The sequence below is a fragment of the Polypterus senegalus genome, chromosome 8 (assembly GCF_016835505.1).
Source record: "Polypterus senegalus isolate Bchr_013 chromosome 8, ASM1683550v1, whole genome shotgun sequence".
Lineage (NCBI taxonomy): Eukaryota > Metazoa > Chordata > Cladistia > Polypteriformes > Polypteridae > Polypterus > Polypterus senegalus.
In genome coordinates, this window is record NC_053161.1 from 22,137,728 (window position 1) to 22,161,100 (window position 23,373).

The following is a 23,373-nucleotide window of genomic DNA, read 5'->3' on the forward strand; positions in this document are numbered from 1 at the left end:
TATATATATATATATATATATATATATATATATATATATATATATATATATATATATTCCTTCTTTGTCAAACTTTATGGGTTTCACTAGCAATACAGGGTCAGTTTAGGATCACCAATCAACCTAGTATGCATATCTTTGGGATTCCTAGTAAACCTGTCAATGACACAAATCGTCACATTTATCAATAGTGCAATACAAAGCACAATCTTAATCTTAAGATAATGTGTCAGACAGTTGGCTGTTTTACACTGAATGCAATAACTCTTACATAATCTGCACTTTATTGAAAATCACTTTTGTATTATATTGCACAAAACAAATTTGTTTCTAATATTTAAGTAATCTTAAGGTAAGTGGTGTAAAAATAACCATTTAATTCTAATAATAATATGTATAAAGTTTACCTAATTGATTTGAAATTTTATATCTATTACAAATGACAAAACTGGCTATTTACACTTACAGTGTTTTGTCAAAGCTTAAATAAATATCTATCTATCTATCTATCTATCTATCTATCTATCTATCTATCTATCTATCTATCTATCTATCTATCTATCTATCCATCCCCCACGCTATGCGACTCTTCAGTTCCACCCGGGGGAGTAAATGCTAACATTATTCAAAGTTACTGTCTGTTTTTACATGCATTTTTATTACTCTTTAATTTAATTATTATTTTTTTTTTGTATCAGTATACTGCTGCTGAAATATGTGAATTTCCCCTTGGGATTAATAAAGTATCTATCTATCTATCTATCTATCTATCTATCTATCTATCTATCTATCTATCATATATTTGCTGAAGAGCTAACTAGTGCATGACAAACTTTGAGACATACAGTGTGGTGCTGTACATTTTGATGAAAAACAGTGCCTGGCTACATTCAGATTCATGAGAGTAGGACATGCCTGGGAGACGCTTAATTGTTTCTAAATGGAAATTACTGCAGGATGTGCAATTTTCATTTGTAATGAAAAGGAGAAATAGGAAGAGGAGGTGTTCTGCACTTGGGTGAAAGCTACAAAAGTTAAACTATTTCTGCCTCAGGCGAAGCTTGCTGGGAGAGTTCATCTGTTTTTGCTGCTCGCAATCCGAATTCTTGAGTTATGCATAATTAGGTTTCCATGGCTTAGGTCTTGAATCATAAAAAACAGCCATCATAATTACGGCCTAAGTGGAATCGTCTGCGTGCAATTCTAAAAGACTGGCACACAAGATCTGCAGGATGTGTACTTAATTATTATTTAAATATGCAAAAAGAGTTATAATAGGACATCGGTTAAAGGCTTCGCCAAATACATTCAAGATGAAGTTAGTTGATTGGTCTGTAAATAACTTATTAACATGTAGGACATAATTCTGCTGATTATTATGATAACACGGAAACTGTTGTTGCATACAAATATCTGCAGTCTTGAAGAAGAATTTTGCATTGCTTTTTTAAGAAAGAATTCAACTCGGCTAACCCGTTGACTAGCTTGTACAATTCAGTGCTGTTTCAACAGCTGCAAGCCAACAAGTGCGGTTTTTATCTGTAGCCTTCAGAAACACTTCAGATAAGAGTCATCACTTCACACGTTCCAAAACCGCAGCACTGTTGGATTTACTGGTGCATGCTGGGATTTGTAGTAGAGTAATAATCTAATATACCTGGATTTACAAAACTGCAGTCCATCCGTTTAAAAAAAAATGACATACAAAAACACATGAAGTAAGTGAATACGCATTTAAAATGTTAAATATACAATATGAACAACGGTTGTTTACATTCTCTAAATTATTCAGATTATTTTTTTACGTCTCACACATGCACCCACCCTAATACATCTTTTCGAATTTGGGAATTGGGGTAATACTAATTTTTAAATTGTGTATGTACGTTTTATTATATTATTATTATTATTATTGCTTACTGAATGCCACAGCTACAGGAGACAAGTCGCAAATCTGTACAAGGCTGTGCATAGTCTTTTACGTTTACACAAAGATGTCCAGTACATACACTTTTTAAAATATTTACGTGATTGCCTTAATATCTGAATATTGTAATTTTATTAATTGTAAGAACTCTGACAAGTATCTTGGTTTAGTCTATGGATGGTTTTGCTTTGTGTCTGAAGCTGCCAGATTATCGATCGGATAACGGATGGATTTAGAAAATGCACGAAACTTTTTAAAACTTTTTTTAAACGCATATAACAAAGAATTGAATACCCCGCCAAAAAACGTTGCTTTTATAGTCTTTTTCCGTTAGCTGTATCGGACAGCTATGCTTACAGTTGCCAACATAGTCATCCATTTGCGCAACACGATCAATCCAACTGTATGATTAGGCTTAGGGAGTGTCGGAATCACATCTGGGAGCAGTGGTCGCAAATTTGGGGGCTAGAACTGGGCTGGTCGCTAATTAATTGAATGTAAATATTGTCAAATTTATACGTACATGTAATAAAGTAACTCGTTCAACTTATTTTCTTGTTACTAAAACTATTCATAGTCGTTCTGTTTCTGTCACTTTGAGCACGATTGTACAAACTAACTTGTTTAGACTACATTTCCCATGCAAAAGAGCGCCATTCTCAGAATCGGCGGACTTGTGTCACGTGCCCTGGTGAGTTGGTCCAATGAAGTTGTCGCAGTAGGGAGCTCGCTACTAAACTGTGGCGGTGGTAACGAAGTAAAGAAAAGTTTTCAACTAGGAATGCGGGGTGGTCTTCGTGTGTCTTGTAGTGTGTTGTTCTTTATGAAGACTTTGCATAACTTTGCTACTAAGAATCGGATGGAATCATATTATTAGACCTTCATTCAGTTGCTCGCCGTGTCCTCGGATTGGGACTTTTTTTCTTCTGGGATTTTGATTTTCGTGTGGGAGTGAAAGGATCGAGACGTTCAAAGGGTAGTGGATTTTAAGTGGCTTCCAAAAATGTCTGCTGTGAGGCAGTCGTTTATTCCTGCACGGATTTCCATCCTCATACTGCTGTTTTCGGAATTGGAATATTCTTTCGGGATTTATGGGAAATCGCGATTTTGTCCGTCCCCATGCTCCTGTGTTGGGGATCTAATGGACTGTAGCCGGAGGAAGCTGGAAAAAGTACCCGAACAGCTCCCGGGATGGATCGTGCAACTGTAAGTGTATTTACTCGCATGTTGGGATTTCAAGTGTTGGCCCCAAGACACTTTAAACGCTAATGCACTAACTTTTCTGACCGCTTTAAATTACCAGTACAGAACACACTTTAGGATAATTTTTCATTTTAATAGTTGTTAACTAAAACTGATTCATGGAAGAAGTGAGGGGGTGCCTTGTTTCTTTTAAGTAAGTTTAGTAGAATCCGCAAGATGGGCCGTCCACGGCGCGCCTCTTTCACTTTGATAAGTGCATTACTTTACAAAATTATTTTTAAGATTAGATTTTTTTGCTTTAGTATGTACAATCAGGGAAAGGCTAATGAGAAATTGATATATTCGAATATAATTAATATACTATATTAATTGAGTTCAAGTTTTTAAAGAGAATCAATACGTTGGTGTTTATTGTAAATGGCGATTAGATTAGCTAAATAAAGGCCAATATTTCAGTCAAGGTAGATCAAGATAATGCAGTACATCAGTTTAATTTGTTTTTCTAAAATAATGTACGCCCAGGATATACTATAAGTTATCCACCTATTTGTCGTTTCAAGATTTTGGTTCCTATTGACAGTACTTTATGTTTCTTTGCATTTATTCGTTTTGTAAAAGGAATACTCCCGTTAAACAAAGTGCATGGTCCAGCTATTCTGTCCACAGAAAATATGAACTTTACATTGTAGTCAAGAGATCAGGTTCGAACGTCAGTGTTGAGTTTGCACGCTCTTCCCATGTCTCTGTACAGTTCGATGTTCGCCATGTCGTGTCCTGATGTAAACGATATGGCTGAATGTGCTTTCGTGATGAAGTTTATGCCGGGGTCCAAAATTATTGCCGGGCACTCGGCTTTTTTAAAATAAGTAATTGAAATTAGAGATTTGAGAGAGTGACAACGCATGCACTTGCCCGGCATCCCTTCCAGGTATAGGTCTTACCTTTAGTTCGATGCTGTCCGCATATCCTTAGCGTCTGCGGCTTCGGAGGCTAAGTGACTCTCTATAGGGTGGTGCAGATGTAATTCTGCAATTTTCATTACGCTATAACTTAAGTTTATTACATAGAAAATCACTGAAAAATCCTGAACCACCGAGATGTGTGCGAAATGACGACATGAAGAATCGTCTTCGCGCCGAACTGGAATCGTCCCCGCATAAATAAAAGTCATCCAGACGATCTGGACCACCTTATAATATAACCAGTATATAAAACACGACAATGATTCAAGCATTTGTCAGTAATGTTCCAGAAATTGTACTTGTTTTAGTAGGCTTGACATACAATTTGTCTGTAGTTTTTCATGTCTAGTGCTCGTAGAATTGACTGTAATCAAATGTACTATATAAAGTAATCTGAGAAACAAGTGAGTGGTATCTTTTTATTTTATACATACCTACTAGGTTAATTATGCTAGGCAAGAAAACAAGCTAGATAGTGTTGCATATATGAACACAGGAGAATATGCTCTTGAAAGGCGCTATATGGAGTAAAGATTGACTAATAATGACGTCCTGATAAATTTTAATGTCTGACAACCCATCAATGTGTGTGATTATGAAAGCCGAGGCCGATCTTGTTTCCTTTTGAAAAGGGGCAGCAGAGCACAGTCGTATACAATTCCTGAAGCTGAACGGGGTTTGTTTCAAGAATATTTTTCATCTCACCTCAGCCTTGTATCACTTAGGCCCGGAGTAAAAGCGGTTTTCTCCTGGGCGCGTAGTTTTGCTGTCACATCATCTGTTAAAAGTTGGTTAAAGGCGTACTGTGCTAGTGATTTGGCCCCGAGCAGGACGACTTTCAATTAGCTACGGCTAATTCCGCGCCAGAGCCTCTCGAGGAGGTCACGCCGTCTTATTCATGAGATGTGAATGGCTGTATTGACAACATATGGGCTTAACTTTTGGATGTCCGTAGGGTGCCCGTCTTGTATGAATTCACAATGAGGATGGCGATTCGCTTACAAAGCGCTAACCTTTTCGCCTTTGGGTTTTATTGCTTTATTTGTGACAAACGCTGAATGTGCGGGGGCTGCGGGGATTCCAGTCCGCGGGCGATGGTTTTTCAATCGCATTTCTTGGCACTGTCCTTTATGCTATTGTTATGTGTGTTTTATCATTGTTATTTATTTTATCCTGGCCAAATTCTTAGTGTATCCATGTCTTGAGTTACTTTGGAGTTTTCTTATTACTGTCATAAAACGCTCAGCAGAACAATACATTCATCCATATTCAAATTTCACTAGGGTCATGGAGGATCGATGATGGACTAGGCGCCAGGCTATTGCAGGGCATGTTTACGTACTCGCCCTCAGTCGTATAAACCTAACGCGGACGGATTAGGAATGTGGAAGAGCTTCTGTAGATATGGGGATAACGTGTAAATTGTACACAGTTTGCTATCGGCAAAGATTCAGTCTCAAGAAGTTCTGAAGTGTATTGTTTAACCTCTGTGCTACCACACTGAAATAGTAATGTTTTAATTACCAGAATATACCTTTAAAGTAGCCACATATGCTACCATAGGCCCGTGTAACAACATGCAAATAAACAGTATATTAAAAAAAAAACAAAAAAAAAAACCTTTTAAATTATTGGGAGTAGCTAACTTTGCTTGCCAGATGTGAAATTGAACCTCCATTCTGGAACGATCATCAGTTGCCACACCAAATGCCTTTTTTTTTTTTTGGAGATCTGGGCGGAGGTAGCCCAGTTTTCTTTCATTTTTTCCAAGAGCCCTGGTGTGTCTGGCTGTTTGTTTACAATGGAAAAGCTGAGGTCAAGGGGTAATTGAGAGTAATAAAATCTCGCCTTCATCAAGAGGCCCAGAGTGACCTGAGGCCCCAGGGTCCACTGAGCAGAGACGCCGCACTCGACATGCTTAAGGCCAGCAGAGTCTACAAATATTAGGCCTTATTACAAATTCTTCCCTGTTTGAAAAAGGTGACTGTGCACTATGTGGAGTTATCTGACTATCAAATGAGTATGGAGCATGTCAGGGCTGTATGCATCTGTTAAGAAAAACAAAGTATAATGCAAATAAGACACTTTTCCAAGTAGAAATCTGAATCCCAAGTCATATTTACTCAGGTGTGTGTGGAAACTCTCAGAAGGCAAGTTTCTTCTGGTTATTTGTCATGCTAAAATGTTCATCATAGTGGCTGTGGGGTTAGTCCACCAATACGTCTTTTCCCATATTTTTTACCTGTGGTTCTTTTTGGATTGCACCCATCATACAGTTTAGCAGGGCATCTAGTAAAATTTAGGATTGGGGATGTTTAATCTAAAAGAATACTGAGTGGCAAATAAGAACTGTCAAAGGTTAAAAAAAGTGAAGCAAATGTCCAAAAGTATAATTTAACATTGTAAACCTATGGTGCTTGTGAATAAAAGCTGTTTAAGTTTGTTTAGTTGGGTTTTCACTGACACCACCCTAATAACTCCAGTCTGCTTAGTTGCATTGCAAAAGTTGTCATATTTACAGTTTTTAAAAATACTGGTCTTGGAAATGGCACTTTACCTAGTTGTTTGGATCCTCATTGAACCATTATTGGACAAAGAGCCATTTAATTCTGGGAATGGTTCTCTACAGTTCCTTGGGTTTTGAAAATGGCCCTAATATGTGGAAAAAAACAGGAATCATTAATTTATAGTAGATAACCTAACAGGATACTGACAGATTAAGAAAACCTGAATTTTGCTGGTATTCTCGTATGAAGTAAGAGTCCTTATAAAGTCAGTGACCCATTGGTATTTTAAAAAATCTTACTATTATCTATTCATTATTATTATTATTAACGAATATCTATTCGTTATTTATGGAGCTTGTTATGTTTCTAAATAAGTAAAGATTTCTTTTTGGAGGTTTAATGTGGATGGCTCTTTTGGGAATCAAAAATGGCTCCCCAATGGCATCACTCTGAATAACCACTCTGTAAGCTTTATTTTTTAAAAGTGTACTTGGGCATATCAATAAATAAAATTGAATTGTGTAAGTTCTTTGGAAGGCTGTATGTTCCTTATATGTTTATGTGGCAGGACTATGGATATTTTTGTGTAGGTATGTATACAGTATTGTGTTTTAAATCTATCAAGCCAGCTGTATCTTTAAGTATACTCTGTTGGGCCCTTGAGCAAGGCCCTTAACCTGTGCTTTGAGTAGTGAGAAAAGTGCAATATAAATGCAAAGAATTATTATTACTCCTAAGGTTCTAAGGCTTGACAAGATATTTATTACATGCTTCACATGTATCTCAATAAAGGCTTGGTATATTCGCCATCTATTAATATATCAATTTTGTGAACTCACATAATTAAACTTGGTCTGGAGATAGGATCAGTGTTTAGAATAAAGAAACAGATACTCTGTGAGTGTTTAGAAAGTAAGTAAAATCGGGAGGAAAATAAAGATTAGAATATAGTGTACAAGCAGGTTGAAAATATAGTACTGTACATCATTACTGAGATGCATCCCATACTTGGCAAGTTTCACAAAGTATTCAATTAAGTATTTTAACAAGACTATTCAATTTCAGCAACATTAAATCAATAATTTTTTAGATAAACTGTTTATAAATGTGTGGTACTGTGTAATATTTGTAGGTTTCAGATTTTGAAAGATAAAAAAAAAAAAATCAAATTCAAGCAAACTGTGTAGTTAAAATGATTCAGGAGTTTTCACATTGTTGCAGGAGGAGTGGGGGGTTGACCCAGCTCCTATTTATATGTGTGGCATTTGTCTTTTAATGTAAGTCTTTTTCATGTTGATTGCTAATGTTTTTTTGTAACCAGCATATCAGTAAGTCATTTGCAAATCACCTACCACCTACTGGCACCCCTCTATACAAATTCAACAGCTCCTTTTTTAGGAAAATTGATTTAATCCTAATGTAGCTTCTTACAAAGTGTGTCCTATTGTAAAGTATTTAAGAATGGACTGTTAAATTCTGTTGGTAGTTATTGACTCATATATTACATTATACCATTTTAATGCTGCCATTAGTGAGTACAGTGTAGGCACTTAAGATTTTTTTTTTTTTTTAATTCACCGTCCGCTATATTGTGTAAAGTCATACATTGAAGAAAGAAATGTTCTCTTGAAGTCGATAAAATGCAGTTTTCTTTTTAAAATAAAAAATCCTGACTGTGGATTTTAATGTTCGTATAGTCCAAGTTTGTAAATACTAAGTTAGTTTAATGTTAATTTGTTTTGGTGACAAGATGATGCAGTGTAGAAATTACTAATCTTTCTACATCAACCTGCCACTGTTTCATTTGCCATTTTCTGGCTTGCATCCATGTAACATGCCATATAAAACACCAGTTTGAATCACTTTTTGGATCTGTCTTAGTAGTAACAGTGCAGCCCTTTGTTTCCCAGCTCCCTTTCCCTCTGCATTTCTGCTGAATAAGCAGCTGTAAAGACCCTAAGGGTACTGATTAAAAAGCTGTTGTTAGATTTGCATTTGAAACAGAAAGCTTGACTTTCTGTATGTGTGCAGCATAGAAAATTTTAGCAGTATATCTAGGAAAAAATAGTAGTACAAAAAAAGAAAAAGCAGTTCTAGCAAAAAGTTATATTTCTGGACTTAAACAGCATATAAAGCTGATGCTGTTGGTAACTTGTTATGAGTATAAACTATGTGTTGTCTTCAGTGTGCTTTTTGTGAATGTTCTTTTAGCCAAGGCAATGCTATATGATGGTAAAGCTGTCTTGCAGGTATCAGCCATTTCCTCCTTCCTTTGTTTTCAGTTCACAAAAGGCAGATCATTCTCAAAGAACTGATCAACAGCAAGTACTTTTGAAAATTCATAATGTTCAAATGTGTATCTTACTGAGGAAAAAGGAAAAAAAAATCAAAGTGTTAGAAAAAAGATAACAGGAGGGATAAGCAAATCACATTAAGCCTTGAAAGATAAGCACAGTATAAAGTTTACCTCAGCCAAGATCCCATATAAAGTTACATGTACTGAAAAAAAGAAAAGAACGCTTATCATTGTTTCTTGTTAACTGAGATATATTTTTATTTTGTTCAGATACACTAAGATGAAACAAACCAAACACACATCCCTAATCTGGCAAATCTTGATTTATCTATCTTCCAATTTCAGGAATTTAGTACTAGTCGTTTTTTTTTTTTTGTTTTTTAACAACATATCAGTACATGTGCATTTAAGTTCTTGTAGTTAACAGGTCACAGTCCATGCTGACAATAGAAAAAAAAGCAGAATTAGTTCATTAACAAAAGTGTAGGTCTCTCTCATAAATGAAAGTGAGTTTACAGAGTAATGAATATCTCCCTCCAGAGTGATTAAATTGGCACTTATTTATTGTTGGACAGTATTGCCAAGTTTGTTAATTCCACCCTTCCTTAGAACATATCTGTTCATGTTGGCCTCTTTGTGGTGCACTATTTGGCAGTACATTTCAAATAAGAGTGTTTTAATTAAGAATTCAGGTTTTCAATGAGGTCTGTTAGGAGCTTTTGTGGGAGTTTTCTCTCTTTTTTTTTTTTTTATAAAATACCTAGCCTGTCTTTTAATTGTGAGCAACTCTGTTATTTGCTTTAGTGGGGTGACTCAGCCTCCAGTTATTTACTGGTACAAATTGTTTTGGTCTGTTTAAATTGTATCTAAAGTTTATATTTAGACTGATGTTGGGTATTTTTGAGTAGTTATAGAATTTGACGTTATCCACACAAAGTGAAGACACCAACTAATCCCTCTCCCATTTATTTTACTTCTGTTTAGTGATCTGAGCCAGAACCGATTGAAATCAATCAGTGCTGAGTCCTTCCGTGAGCTCCATTACCTGCAGGAACTGTAAGTTGAATGGGGAGCGACTTTTTTTATTTATACATATTTGTTTCTCTCTCTAGTGTAAATACTAGAAATTGGTTATAAAGTGTAGAGCATGTATAACATGCTGTATATAGCTATTTTAAATAATGTTAATAGTTGTACTAGAACCAACATTTTAATGTTCTTCTAGAGTACTATATTATGTACTGAAGAGCAATACAAAAAAGTTTGCAGTTCAACTAAACATAGATCTTCTAATCAGGTGGTGTTTCCTAAATATGTTCAAGGACCACAGGATGTCCATTTCAGTCAACAGTGTTATGTAGTTTAGTTTATCTACAGCCTTCTGCACCAGGAAACACTTAATATGTTATGTTATTAATTTCATTGTTAACCACCTTTAAGTTTTATCAAAAAAACCTTGTACAATGGATTCCAAGAATTACTTTGATATACCAGTCCTTCAAATTTTGATATATTTTTGTCTTGTTTTTTGTTAACTTCTGTTTGCTTATACCAATAAAAGATTAATTTACTTATTTCTTTGTTTATGACTCCTGTCTATCATTTCTAGAATACAATATGTGTAGTAATGTGCATCAGTGCATTAGGCTGTTGTTTTTTCATAGATTAAGTTTATGTCTGTACTCGCAGTACTTAGGTGATCCTACACAATAAAGCAACAACTTATGTAAGGGGCATATGTTGCTCTTTAAAATTTGTAATGCCTGTTGCATTACTCAGAATTTGTAAATTTGATTTTATGTATCTGAACTGTTAACATTTGTAAAAATTTAATTTTGGATAAACATTTTGTATGTGTAGTATGTATGTATTTATGCAAGTACATGTATATGTATGTGCATTCATGTTTGTAAATTATGTATTATTCTCCTTTTCAGAAAATTAAGTAATAATAACCTGGACTTCATCCCAGACCTGGGGCCAGTATCGGAGAACCTTACACTGCTATCTTTGTAAGTAAACATACCTTATATGTGATGTGTGTCCTTTCTTCTCAATTCACAGAGGATTTTTCTTTCTCACCACAGACATGCAGAATTTTTTTTTTCTTGTTGGTCTAAGAGCACAAGTTTAGTAGTTGGAGGGACAAATCTGGAAAAAAAAAAAGCAGTGGCCAAAAGCTAAATAACTTTTTTTAAAAACTATCCATTTCCCTTCAAGAAGGGACCCTTATCAGTTCTACTTTATTATGAAAGAGAAATTACTGTGTCTTAGTAGTATGTGCTGTGTTTATAAGAAAAGTTCCATTTAAAAAATGGCTGACTTGAACAGTGGTCTTTTCTGTTTCTGTTCTTGACAATAACTGTTTTTTATATGCAAATTTATTAATTTGAAATTCAAATCCTAAATGATTGGAATTTCTGATTCTAAACCCAACATTTTAACTTCTGGTCCTCAGATCCTCCTGAATCTGCAGATTATTGCTGAAAGTGTTCAATCTTTAAGTCAAAATTCCAACTAGCACAGGCTTATAATTTTAAGAAATCTATCTGTATAGTAAGTATATTTGTTTTTAGGGAAGGTAGTATCCTTTCTTAAATTCTTCCTTTTCTTCTGATTTTCCTTTTTTTAAACAATGGTACAAAGTTGATGTTATTCAGCTGTTAATGACACTGTTTTTGCAGGTTTGCTGAATACATTACTTGATCCACTCATTGTTCATTCTGAAACATTTAAGACAAAGACTACACAGTTAAGCAAATTAGGATAAAAGAAGTGAGACAGAATGCTAAAAATACCTTTATTTTATTAATTACCTTCCTGTGCACACTGTATTGCTTTCCTGACTTCACATATAAGGTGCACAGTAAACCATCTAATTAAGCAACCAATTAACATTCTAAATATAATTCTGATAAATATGTAGTACTTGTTAATACAAAAACCAGTGGCCATAAGAGTATCTGAGGTTGAACACTGTGATCTAAACAAGTTTTGCTCCATGTCTGTATATTCTGTTTCATTTTTTACTAGAAAAAATGAAACTGCACACATAGAAAGAAGAATTCTATTCTATGACGTTGTTTCTTCTCTGTTAACAAAGATATGCGTAATCAATTGTTTGAGACTTTATTATCTTCCATGCTTTACATGCTTATCACTTTGTTAAAGGAGTTGTCTGCTTAAGACTGCTGCTACTTTTATTTTTCCCACTGGTGTTATTGCTTTGATTATCAGAGTTACAGCCAGACCTTGTGTCAAATTTTTCTAGGATATTGAACCTGAGTGTAAAATAATGCTGATGCAGGTATGGTTGCAGTATCACAATGGCTTGACTAATGGTGATGTCCACTTAGAATTGTAAATAATAAGTTTGAAAAATCAGCTATTTTTTGAATAGCAGTTGGCATCTTCTGAATGTCACTGTCTGTGTTTTGATGCTCATCATACATCTTTTTGACCTATACATTAATTTTCAAGGAATTCATGACATTCTGTTTAAGTTACTGCATATAGCCAATGTTAATAGACTACTTACTAAAAGCTACTGTTGTAGGTTAAATCCTGATTTTCTTCTAAGATGTACAGATTTGTCAGTTTTTCTGTGTGCTTAATGTAGCTTGTGTATTTGTGTTATGTAAATGTTGTTTAATGTTGATGCATTGTAGTTATAGGTGTTTGTGCACATGCTGAAAGACTGTGATATTTACAGAAAAGAAGATTTAGGAGGAGTTTGACTGCCTAGAGAGCAATCTGTAGTTGGATATTGTAATGAAAGTACAAAATGCATGAGAAACGCATTATTTAGGTTTTTACCAAGATGAGATTAATAAAGTTTTTCACATGTTGATGTATTTTTATGTTTTCTTCTAGTACTATGATAGCAACATGCCAGGAGAAAACATTTCTATGGCAATCATATGATTGATTACTCTTTGAATGACATGGCATTGTTTAGGGCTGGATAATAAAAACGATAAAGATAATTATCACATCATAACTTTTTATCAATAGAAATATAAGAAATTGTCGATAGACGTCAGTAGTTCTAATTCCATCCATGTTTTGACAGACAACACAAAAATCCAATGATAATGAAAATAGTGCTGTGCCAGCCAAACCAATCATGTGGCTGGAACAGAGTTGCAGCCATGTCAGGTTAGGTTGATGCATGTAGCGTAGCAGCTGGCAGCAGCACACATGTTGATGTTTGGGCTGCAGCAGCTAAGCACACGCCAGTACATCAGGAGTGGGAGCAAGATAAAAGAGAAAATGATGACAGAAAATGTTCATGAAAACCAAATTACCACAGAAAATGCCCCAATGGACACAGCCCAAGGCTCAAAACATGAGGATATTGCTGAAAAGAAGGGTTCGAGGAATTTGGTAGTGTGGAAATATTTTTGCTATTTAAAGTCCAACAAAAAGTAGAGTAGCGTGCACTGCAAATTGTGTCAAAAGCATGTTCCCACAAAGACAAGTAATACCACAAATCTTTTGTACTGTCTGAAAGCAGTGCCATTCTTTGGAGCATGCACATTGCAAGACTTTACAATGCCAGTCCCAAGCAAGTGCTGCACTAATCGGGGGGGCTATCTTGATCGCTGATGGATATGGAACAAAATGGTCTATAAGGCAATACATTTGGACAGCCGAAGGCACCAAGTGTGATACCTGACAGGTCTGTGCTATAGAATCTTTGAGATGTGGGAGGAAAACCACAGGAAAAATTCGCATAAACCCATTATGCAAACATCGCACAAGTAAAGACCAGGTTTGAGATTCTAACAAAATCTCTTAAAGTTATGAGGTAATGGAATAGCATTTTTCCCTGTTTTACAATTTAAACTTTTATTGCAAAATTTACCCAAACAAACAGTACACTGAGCCTTCATTGCATCTATTGATCAGTATAGCAGTTTCATTCTATCTTTATCTATCTTTAAACACAAATGTGTTTTTTGTTTAGTTATTCAGAACTTTTTTTATCTTTTGATGGCCAATATTATTGGTATTGTTTATTGTAGGGACTTAAGTATGTTTGATTTTTAGGTGATCACCAGTTTTATACAAGTTTAGTCTTGAAAGGTCTCTTTGGTTGTTTTTAAGCCATCAAAGATATAGTCATGGAGAGAGTAAATGTTTATAAGCACTTAAGAAAAAATAAATGCATTTAAGTGCATGAGATATTTTTATTGTAGCAGATTATATTAAGTAGTACACAAACTAGGGGGCATTTTTCTCTTAGATTACAGCACTAAAGTTTGTTATACTGTGTACATCAACTATTTATATTCAGTGATGACAGGAGTTATATACAGCATGTATTTTTAATCATTGTATCGCTCTATTTCTAGCTAACACTTCCTTTTTCTGTTTCATGTGTGAGCTTGGAATTTTCTTGCATTATTGTTCTTCCTGTAAAACCAATGATTAAGTGTAAACAAGCACTTTGAATTGGAGGAAGGGGTGACAAAGGTCTGCCAATAACACACTCCTCCACAAAAGCTTATCCATTCCTCAGAGATGTATTTATTTATTTAACAGGAGGTTTTGACCGATCCATCTCTCTGTAGCTAATTGTCTTCAAGCTGTTTAGTTTCTTCAACTGTTTGGGTTTTCTGTCCTCTCTGTAAGTAAATTCTCCACATTTTACAGTTATTAAGAGACTCTTGAGTAAATCCACTTAAACATAGTCAGTCATATTTCTAAAGTTGTTTTTGACGTGCAAATGCATGGTGTCTCCAACGTTGAGTCTGAAGTTTATGTGCCAAAAACAAATCGCAAATTCCTTTTTTTCCAATTCTTTCTCCATTTTCCAGTGCTGGCACTATGCTTGCTGAGTGTGTGTGTGGTATTTCCTATTGGAAAAAGAACAGAGTTTTCTAAATGCAAGCATATGCAAGCATATGACTTCTTTTAAGGCGCTGTGGCGCCTTTAATGAAATCCAGGAATTGGTTTGCATTTAAAAAAAACTTATGAGTAAAATATTTTAAAGAGCATTTGAAACTGCCAAGAAATCAACTGTGTGGCTTCTATTTATTGGCCATTCTAATAATCGGCTGGGTCAATCTTATTGATTTTAAAATAGCAAGAAAAAAAGTTACTAAAGTTTTCATCCATCACATAGGAATTGACGAACCATGCCTTGAAAGTAGAAACTTGCCAGTTTTCAATGTAAACAGAATTAAAAAAAAAAATCTCTCTCAATCTTTCTCTCTGCAAAGAAATATAAATAAATACTTTGGATGTCTGTAGAGTTAATGCCATAAATTCCTGGGAAATTGTTCAATTAATTAAAATGATCGCATCTCAATTACCTACAGCTGGTGATTTATTGGGGTTTGTTTTTTCTTCAGGCCCAGGTCAGCAAAGTCAGCTGCAGCAGCCACTGTGTCTGCCTGGCTGTTTAAATAAGAGCTAAGTGACATTCAATACCTTTGTGGTTTTTGTGGAAACGAAGCTCGTGTAAGAAAAAGAAATAAGAAAGGGTAGTGGGGGTGAGAAGAGAATGGAAAAAAGCTTACTCAGTAATGTGTTTCTCAGGAAAGCACACTGTATGCCTTCTTGTGTAATGTATATGTCAAATTAGTTTGAATTTGTCCATTGTTGTATTGAAATTAACACACAGTGTTTAATATTTGAAGAACAAAAAAAACTTTTTTTTTTTTGTGCTTACTGGTAATGGAACCTCAATGAATGAGGGTAGACATGTTTTTAAGTTTTGTTTTCTCTGTGTGTCCCCATTCTCTCACTTTCTAAGTGGCATCAGGGAAGAGGCACATTTGTCATTGGGTTGACTTAGCTTGACTTGGAACGCTTCCGAATACTGTATATACAAGTTGTTGTTTCTACTGAGAGGAGTTTAAAACAAATGTATTATGAGTGTGGACAGGAGGCAGGTAAAGAAAAACTGTAGTGAAAGGCTCTAAGGAAGACTTACAGCTAATGTGGTCTGTTTTTGAAAGACATGATACTTTCTAATTGTGCAGTGCAACATAGAATCATAGCGAAAAAAAGGACACTGAAGTCTAAAGTAGCATTCAGAGACACAAGAGTCATGGAGGTGTGACATGCTAATGATTCTCAGACTGAAGATTGGGAAGGTGGAGAATAAGAACTACTTTGCATCTAGGCCTTTCAAAGCCAGGGGATAGTTTCAGTTGTGATTTACTCAAGTGGGGTTTGTGCTAGTAACCATAGAACATTTCAAAAAGACTGTTAAATTTTTAGTCTGACGTAATATGTGTGAGCATAGACACTACATTTCATTATCATTTTCTTTCTCTAATTTTTTGATCTACTATTTCAATAAAAATATTTTATATACATTCTACTAATACAAGGAGGCCCAAATAATGCATTTATTACAAAAGAGATGTCCGCGTGTTAACCACTGAAGGATGCCACCAAACCAAATTGCAGTACCAAAGTGTTAAAGCTTTTGGAGACTATGAGAATGATACAGCACAAGTGGTTCTAGTTGATAGAATGGGGGGAAATTAAGAAAGTTATAACAATTAGAATTAATATGTTCTAGTTTTAATGTATAATGTATTGTTTTCTGAAAACATTGTAACAAACCTTCTATTATTTAAATATTGTTTGAGTACTTGTAAGCTTCCTTCACATAATGGTTCATGCATTTAATAGTTGTAAGTCATTTTGGATTAAAAGGTATTTGCTAAATAAATACATTCAAATAGGCCATGTACATTTGTTATAATGCTTATGCGTTCCTCTTCAGGCTGCAAGGCAGCTGATGTAACTAATTTACTGCTGTTATTAATTCAGGTGATCTGAGCACACATTTTTAAGTGCTTAAACATGTGTAGACTGTGTTTCAAAGAACTCCTTTCAAGTGAGGAAAGGCAGCGGGCGGAGGTGCCAAGTGACAGACACTGCCGTTTCTGACGGCAGATCTTTGTTTATTAACCAACCGTGTGGAAAATGAGACAGTGACAGATCATCCAGGTGCTGAGGGTAACACAGCCCAGCTTTCAGAAAGTATTTGCTATTTTTTTATTATTATTTTCTTTTCACCGCAAGAATAACAAACGTATGCATTCTTTTAAAGTTACTCAGCAATTCTTCCAATGACTTGATTAAACTCTGTTACATATAAATTATGAGTAGGAGATATAGAATGCCACTTGCCTAAAGGTAATTTGTTTCATGCAAACTACTTAGTTTTTTGGGTTTTCTTTCTTTTCATAGTTTTGTAGCAAGCATCATTGCTGCTTTAATACTGATTAATACCAATTATATCTAACTATTGTTTAAACAAATGGGTAAGACAAGTACTGATCTTTCTGATTTTTTTTTTTTTTTGCTCTCTAGCCATCCTCCTCTATGGTCTCAGAGTGTCCTTCTAAAATATTATGCACAGTAATTCCCCATAATAATCTAATTTACCAGAAAATTACTTGAACAAATTTGATGTGTCTCTAGTCAAATAAACAATACTTAGTTTGTTGGGCCTGAAGAGCAAAGAAAAAGAGATAGTAAATGAAAACTCCAAACTGCACCATGTACTTTGGCTAAAAACACTGAGAAGAAGGATCATTTTGTTGGCATTGAGTACACATTTGCCTGGGTATGGATTGCTGGGGGTGGTGTTGGGTACAAGTTGAATGTTTGTAAGTTGAGGAGCAAGTGAGATGATTTGGAGCAACTTGAAAGATTAAGTCTTTCTTTTTCATTTTCTTTTTTTCATTCTTTTCTCCTATTGTTCTAATGAATAATTTGTTCTTGTTACTATTTATTTTTTGGTAGGCGGAATTACACAATTTGGTTTACCAGATCAGAATTTGATACCATTTTTTGCATGCATTGTTATAATTGGCAGATGGGGGTGGAAACTGTAACTGTAGTCTTATGGTTTGAAGCTCAGTATGTTTTTTTTTTACTTATTTACTCATTAAAAGCACCAATGGTGTAGTACATGTGATCCTTCCATAAAACAAAACAAATCAGCCCACAACCTTTTCAACTACAAGTCTAATTCAAGCATATGATGGCAAAAACATGCATTTTTGCTACAGTAATGCACTTCAATAATGCTGTAATCACATAAAATAGACCACACATTTCATGGTGATTGCAGAAGTTCTTTCCCTGTAAGTCAGCAGATGCAAACACATTTGTTTGTGCTCCCCTTTATAATTTATTGAAAACAATGGTTGTGAATGACAACAATTATGACTGCATTCACAAAAAATACAATATTGATTTGGGTTAGATCCTGTGTTTTACCAAGTACTTGGCAGACCAAAGTTTGTGGGCAAACAAGAAGACAACAATTTATCCTTGGCAAATTGTCTTTTCCAAAACTTTTCATTAAAAAAGTGACAATAACAGTTACTTCACCAGATAACCTATCAGCGAGCATATAGACCTTTTGTTAGCAAGAGTATTTTAAAGCCCACTGTAGTAAGTTCTGGGTCATCATTAACGTTAATTTGACCGGCTGCATAAGGGAAGAACTTTTTCAGGTTGATCACTGGGAATAAAATACTCTGAATTTAAAAGTATATCAATTAAAGGCCTGACATCCACATACTGTATGCCTCTGTGCAGCTTACCAAGTACTAGTAGTTTCAAACCTCCTTCAGGATTTCAGTTGGTTTTGTCACAGGACTCTGCAACATTTTTCAGTGACAGTTTTTCTCAGCTGTGGCAGGGAATAATTACAAGTCCTCAGTTCTACCTGTGGTTCTTTGTAAAACTTCACTTTTGGGCCCTGAATATTTATGTTTGCCTCTGGAAGAGCTCATATCACCAGAGGGTCCCTGCACTTTACTATGAGGCATGCAAAATTCATCACCCAAAGGGTGTCTGCTTGGACTTCTGAATAGGCAGTGTAGCAAGCTGAGCAATATTCCTACCAGGGCAGACACCTTAGAAGCAGAAATATTTGTTTAATTCATAAGGTTTTAAATTTTAAAAATTATTTTTTCTTCAGTCACTTAAAGAGCTCTTCTTTTGTGCAGACCCAATATTTGGCATTGCTTTATACTCTAGATGTAACACTCATTAGGTGTGTCCTTAACTACAAAGTGTCATGGTATTTATTTAAAGCTCTTTAATCGGGTGTAGGTTGTTGTCAGATCAGAAGAAATATTTCTATCCCCAAACGTAAGAATTTATTTATGGAAGAGAAGAGAGAACAGTAGGGAATATATAGCAGAGAGAGAAAGTTAAGAAGGTGAACTTTCCAACAGATTCAAAATTTAGGGCAGCTGTTTGCATGGCTCAGACTGGGCATACTATTATTGTTATTATTATTATTTGTTTTTGGTTTATTCCTTTTTTCCAAGGCTGCTGTTTGCTATTTTTATATTCATGTTTTAGTAGATGTCCTAGCTATCATTTTTTTTGTCATTCTACAAGATCACACTTCTAGATCCAAATTAAATGCTACTGAATCAAAAATCTGGGTTTTCTGGGCAAGACTAGACTTTCCATACTTGCACTGTTATATATTTACAGTACAACAATACTTTGGTCTTGCTAAAAATAAGAGTTCAGATTAGTTCAAAAAGAAAATTAAAACAGTCTTGACCCCTCTAAGTTATTATTTAATTTGGGCCCCTTCTGAGCTCCAGATGATCAATATTGACCAACTTGAAGGGAGTCTGTTGACTTCAAATATGGAATTAATTGAAGTAAATGTTTATCTGATATGTTTGGATTCTTGCTGGGGTATGTATGCATATATATTTAATGAAGTGCATTTTGCACAGTCAGCGGACCTGCTTCAAGCTGCTCCACATGCAACTTCTGCTCTTTCCCTACAGAAGAAAATGTCGACAGCCCTCCGGGAGAGCCAAAGGGATGTTTTGGGGTGGGGGTGAATGTGCTGTTGTCTGTTTGGGATATTCACTTCAGATGCTGTCTTATTTGTAGCAGACTTGCAGGCATCTTGAGCAAAAAAAAAAAATAAAATACATATGTGGACTGCATAATATGGAAATGTACCAGGCCTGGTATAAAGTTCAAAGGCGTACTCCTTAATTGTTATTGTAAATTCACTATTCTGCGTCTATACAGTGTTAAGATGTGAAAAATGCTCTATTTAAAATAAAATTAAATTTAGAAAAATAAAGGAAAACTGGGAATCTCCGAAACATCTAAGGCTGAACTGGAATGTACAGTAGTGTTTGCACTCTGGCGAATAAAGCTTTAGCTGCAAGAAAGAACAAACATAACGATCTTGGTTATTAGTGTTTATACCAGGATTCCTTATGGAGTCAAATTGTATTAATAACATCATTAACATTTATACTGTAAAACTGGCATGTAACTTAACAGTTAACAGTCTGAAAAAACTGGCCCAAGTTACATAGGAAAACATAAAGTTAGAATTTCCTGCTTAAATTAGTATAGGGACATTTTCTGTTTGTAGTTTGGCCATTTTAGCAGAAACTGTGTTGTGCAATTTCACATGAAAAGTTATTAACAAACAAAATTAAGACTTCATATCCTTAGGTTTCACTGAGGTGCCTCACCTATATATAGAGATAATACTAATACAATTACACTCATCTCAACAGAGGATCCAGTTATTTTGCCAGCCGTTATGATATGAATGCCATAACATGAATATATTCAAGAATTGTGCATTTAAAGAGAGTATAGATTTTCTACACTTTGGTCAAGGAATCATGTTAACATTATACAATTTCTAGTCATGGGGTATGTCAGATTTGCCCACTGCAGTGACTGCTCTTGTCTCTAGACTGTGTAAGTTCAATTGTAGCCCATGTCACACTTGCCACCTCATTGTCCACTTTCTAGCACAGCCATGCCTTTTTTTTTCCTTTTTTCTTTTGTGATGACCAATAAAATGCAGCTTGACCTTATTTTTCAGTATATAAAACATGAGATATCAGAAAGACTCGTCTTTCTTCTGATTGTGAGGTTCATTTTTTTTTTTTTTAATAAAATTAATGTGCGTATTGATTTAGTGTTTCAGTCCTTAATTTCAGTTGCACTGCTGAACCGCCACCAAAACTTTGGTCCATTTATTAAATTTTGCAGTTTGTAAGAATGATGCTAGATTTGTTCTAATTATTATTTATTGTTGTCATTCTTTTAATTTTATATTACGTAGTGCAAGGTAGATTCATTCCAGGATACCTTGTCATGTTTTTTCTGTTTGTCATAAATATTGCTTATGAATGAAAAGGAGACCACTACTTAATGCTGTCCCCCGTTTTTGAGTTTATATTGAATTTGCTGTGTATAGTAACACTAGTTTAATACTGTATTCACTTACTTCATAAGTTTTATTAATCCTTTTGGACAAACATGGTATAAAAAGGTTTTGGGAAACCAGACAGAGCTGTAATCCATTTGAGTGAAATGGAATCTTTTGACTTGCCCTGCTCAAGAACAAGTGACCAGTGTGTAGGCTCACATTTGTTAGTATTTGGCACTTCCACTTCAATATTTTACACAGTAGCTACATGTTTAAACATGGTAAATTGTGCAGAAAATTCAGTTAGTATCTCAAGCAAGACAGATATTAAAGAGAGATGTCTGTCCATGTTGTTTTAACTTGGAGGCATGAAAAACATCCCTTAAAAATACAGGGGAGTATGTGTTGTTTTTTTTGTTTGGTTTTTTTTTTCTTCTGTCTAACCTTTTTAACCTTTGCAAAACTGCCTCTAAGCCTCTTACTATATTTTGTAGATTTCTTTTCTTCAGACTGATTAGGTGCAAGTTAACACCTTTATCTGGTAAAGCACGTATTTAACCAGGTGGTTATATCCCTGGAAGGGTGGCAGCAAGGCACAAAGCCCACACATCCTGTTACTGCATTGCAGCTGAAAAGCCCAGGGCTGAGTACTGTCTGAAAGGCATGAAGCCTCTCGGAGTGTTGACATTTGCTTTCTTTTTTTATTCTGTAGATGCCTGCAGTCTTCTAGGTTAGATTTCCCCCATTAAAACTGGAAATTCAGGTTTTTATTATTCCCACTGAAGACTGCCATGTATTTTAGCTTGGAGTACATGTAAAATAAAACCAGGGTAGTGTGTATGTCTTTGTCTGTGTCTGGTAACCTAGCGCTTTTTCAAAGACTCTTGCAAATCCGCACACAAAAGACAAACTTGTACCTTTTATTGGCTTCTTATTGCAACAGGGGAGAAAAAAAAAACTTGCAATATATTGCTTATGACACAGGTGGTACACCGTACAAACATGTTTATGCATATCTTTCCTTTATCATTTAAGGTATTCTCTTCTTATTTGCATGAATTTGTCTTTTATATTGCACCCTCCGCTTCATTTATGTATATATAATGCATTTATTTTTATACTGATATATTTATATTGGTATATTTGCAGTCTATGAACAACACTCAGTAGTGCATCACTCGCAAAGGTACCTTGCAAGACAGATTTACAGGTGTGTGTAGGTGCAAACTTTTTGTACACAGTGTTTAAGTGCATTGTTTATGGTAGAATATTGTGTCAGGTGACATGTGATCCTGCACTCATGGCAGTTTTCCAAACCAGATCTTTTATCACTAGATCATACTGCCTGCCAATTTTAGGGTACTTTCATAAAGTGTACAACAATATGAAATTAATAGAGATTGAGGGGGTGGGGGGGCAAACGGATAATAGAGCACCTTGTGACCTTGTGCCAATTGAAAAGTGTTAAAGTAGCCAAAACCTATCCCTGAAGCATTATATTGCATGGCAGGAATCAACCCTGGACAGACTCGCATTTCTTGCACAAAACCACACCTATTCATACAAGTTGAATTAAGGGTTGACAATTGAATTAACACACATACAAAGTTTTACATTTTCAAAATGAGGTTGAGGTAGAGATTTAGGAGATTGAATCTTCTGCTGATGTGTGAGACTGTGCAAAACTCGCATAGACAAAGCCCAGGCCAGGATTCAGAACTGTGGAGATGTGCATCAGCAGTGCTAACCACAACCTTATAGTGAATTCTTTCAGACAAAATGAATATACCATGCACCTTCGTCAATGCAAAAGCTTGAACTAGCTTACTCTCCAATTTCTAACTTTCTCTGTGAAAGAAAAAATTGACTTCAATTCTCCTTAGGAAAATTACTGTTCAGTAGTGAATATTGCCCTGGTCCACTGTGGCGACCTGCAAATAATGAAATTATACCTAAAAAGGATTCTTTATTCAGTTTCAGTCCAGTGCTCTAAGGAATGTGTGAAGTTGATAAATGGTCTCCTGCTGTTCTGTGATACTTGTGTGCTTTGTGAGCTGTTCCTAAAGTTGTTTACCCAATTGTCCCATTTGCATTGGTTCATTTTCTTTGCTCATTTGGCTCACCTTGGCTTAGTACTTTATAACACAATGTGAGATCTCCATTCATTATTTTTGGAATCTGTTTATCTGTTTCGAGATATTCTACTACACACAATTGTATAACACATTCCATCTATTTTTGCAATTTAGAAATAATAACAAAATACTGACAGTGG

General features: G+C 35.2%; 1 protein-coding gene across 1 annotated transcript in view; it reads left to right on the forward strand.

Annotated features, from left to right (window-relative positions):
- Positions 1-2,641: 2,641 nt before the first annotated feature.
- The window catches only part of lrig3 (leucine-rich repeats and immunoglobulin-like domains 3), a 37,301-nt gene continuing 16,569 nt past the window's right edge, over positions 2,642-23,373 (forward strand). The window contains exons 1-3 of the mRNA XM_039760863.1: positions 2,642-3,133; positions 9,880-9,951; positions 10,833-10,907. Of these exons, the coding sequence (XP_039616797.1) occupies positions 2,931-3,133; positions 9,880-9,951; positions 10,833-10,907 (350 nt within the window). The 5' untranslated portion in view covers positions 2,642-2,930. The remainder of the gene's footprint in view (positions 3,134-9,879; positions 9,952-10,832; positions 10,908-23,373) is intronic.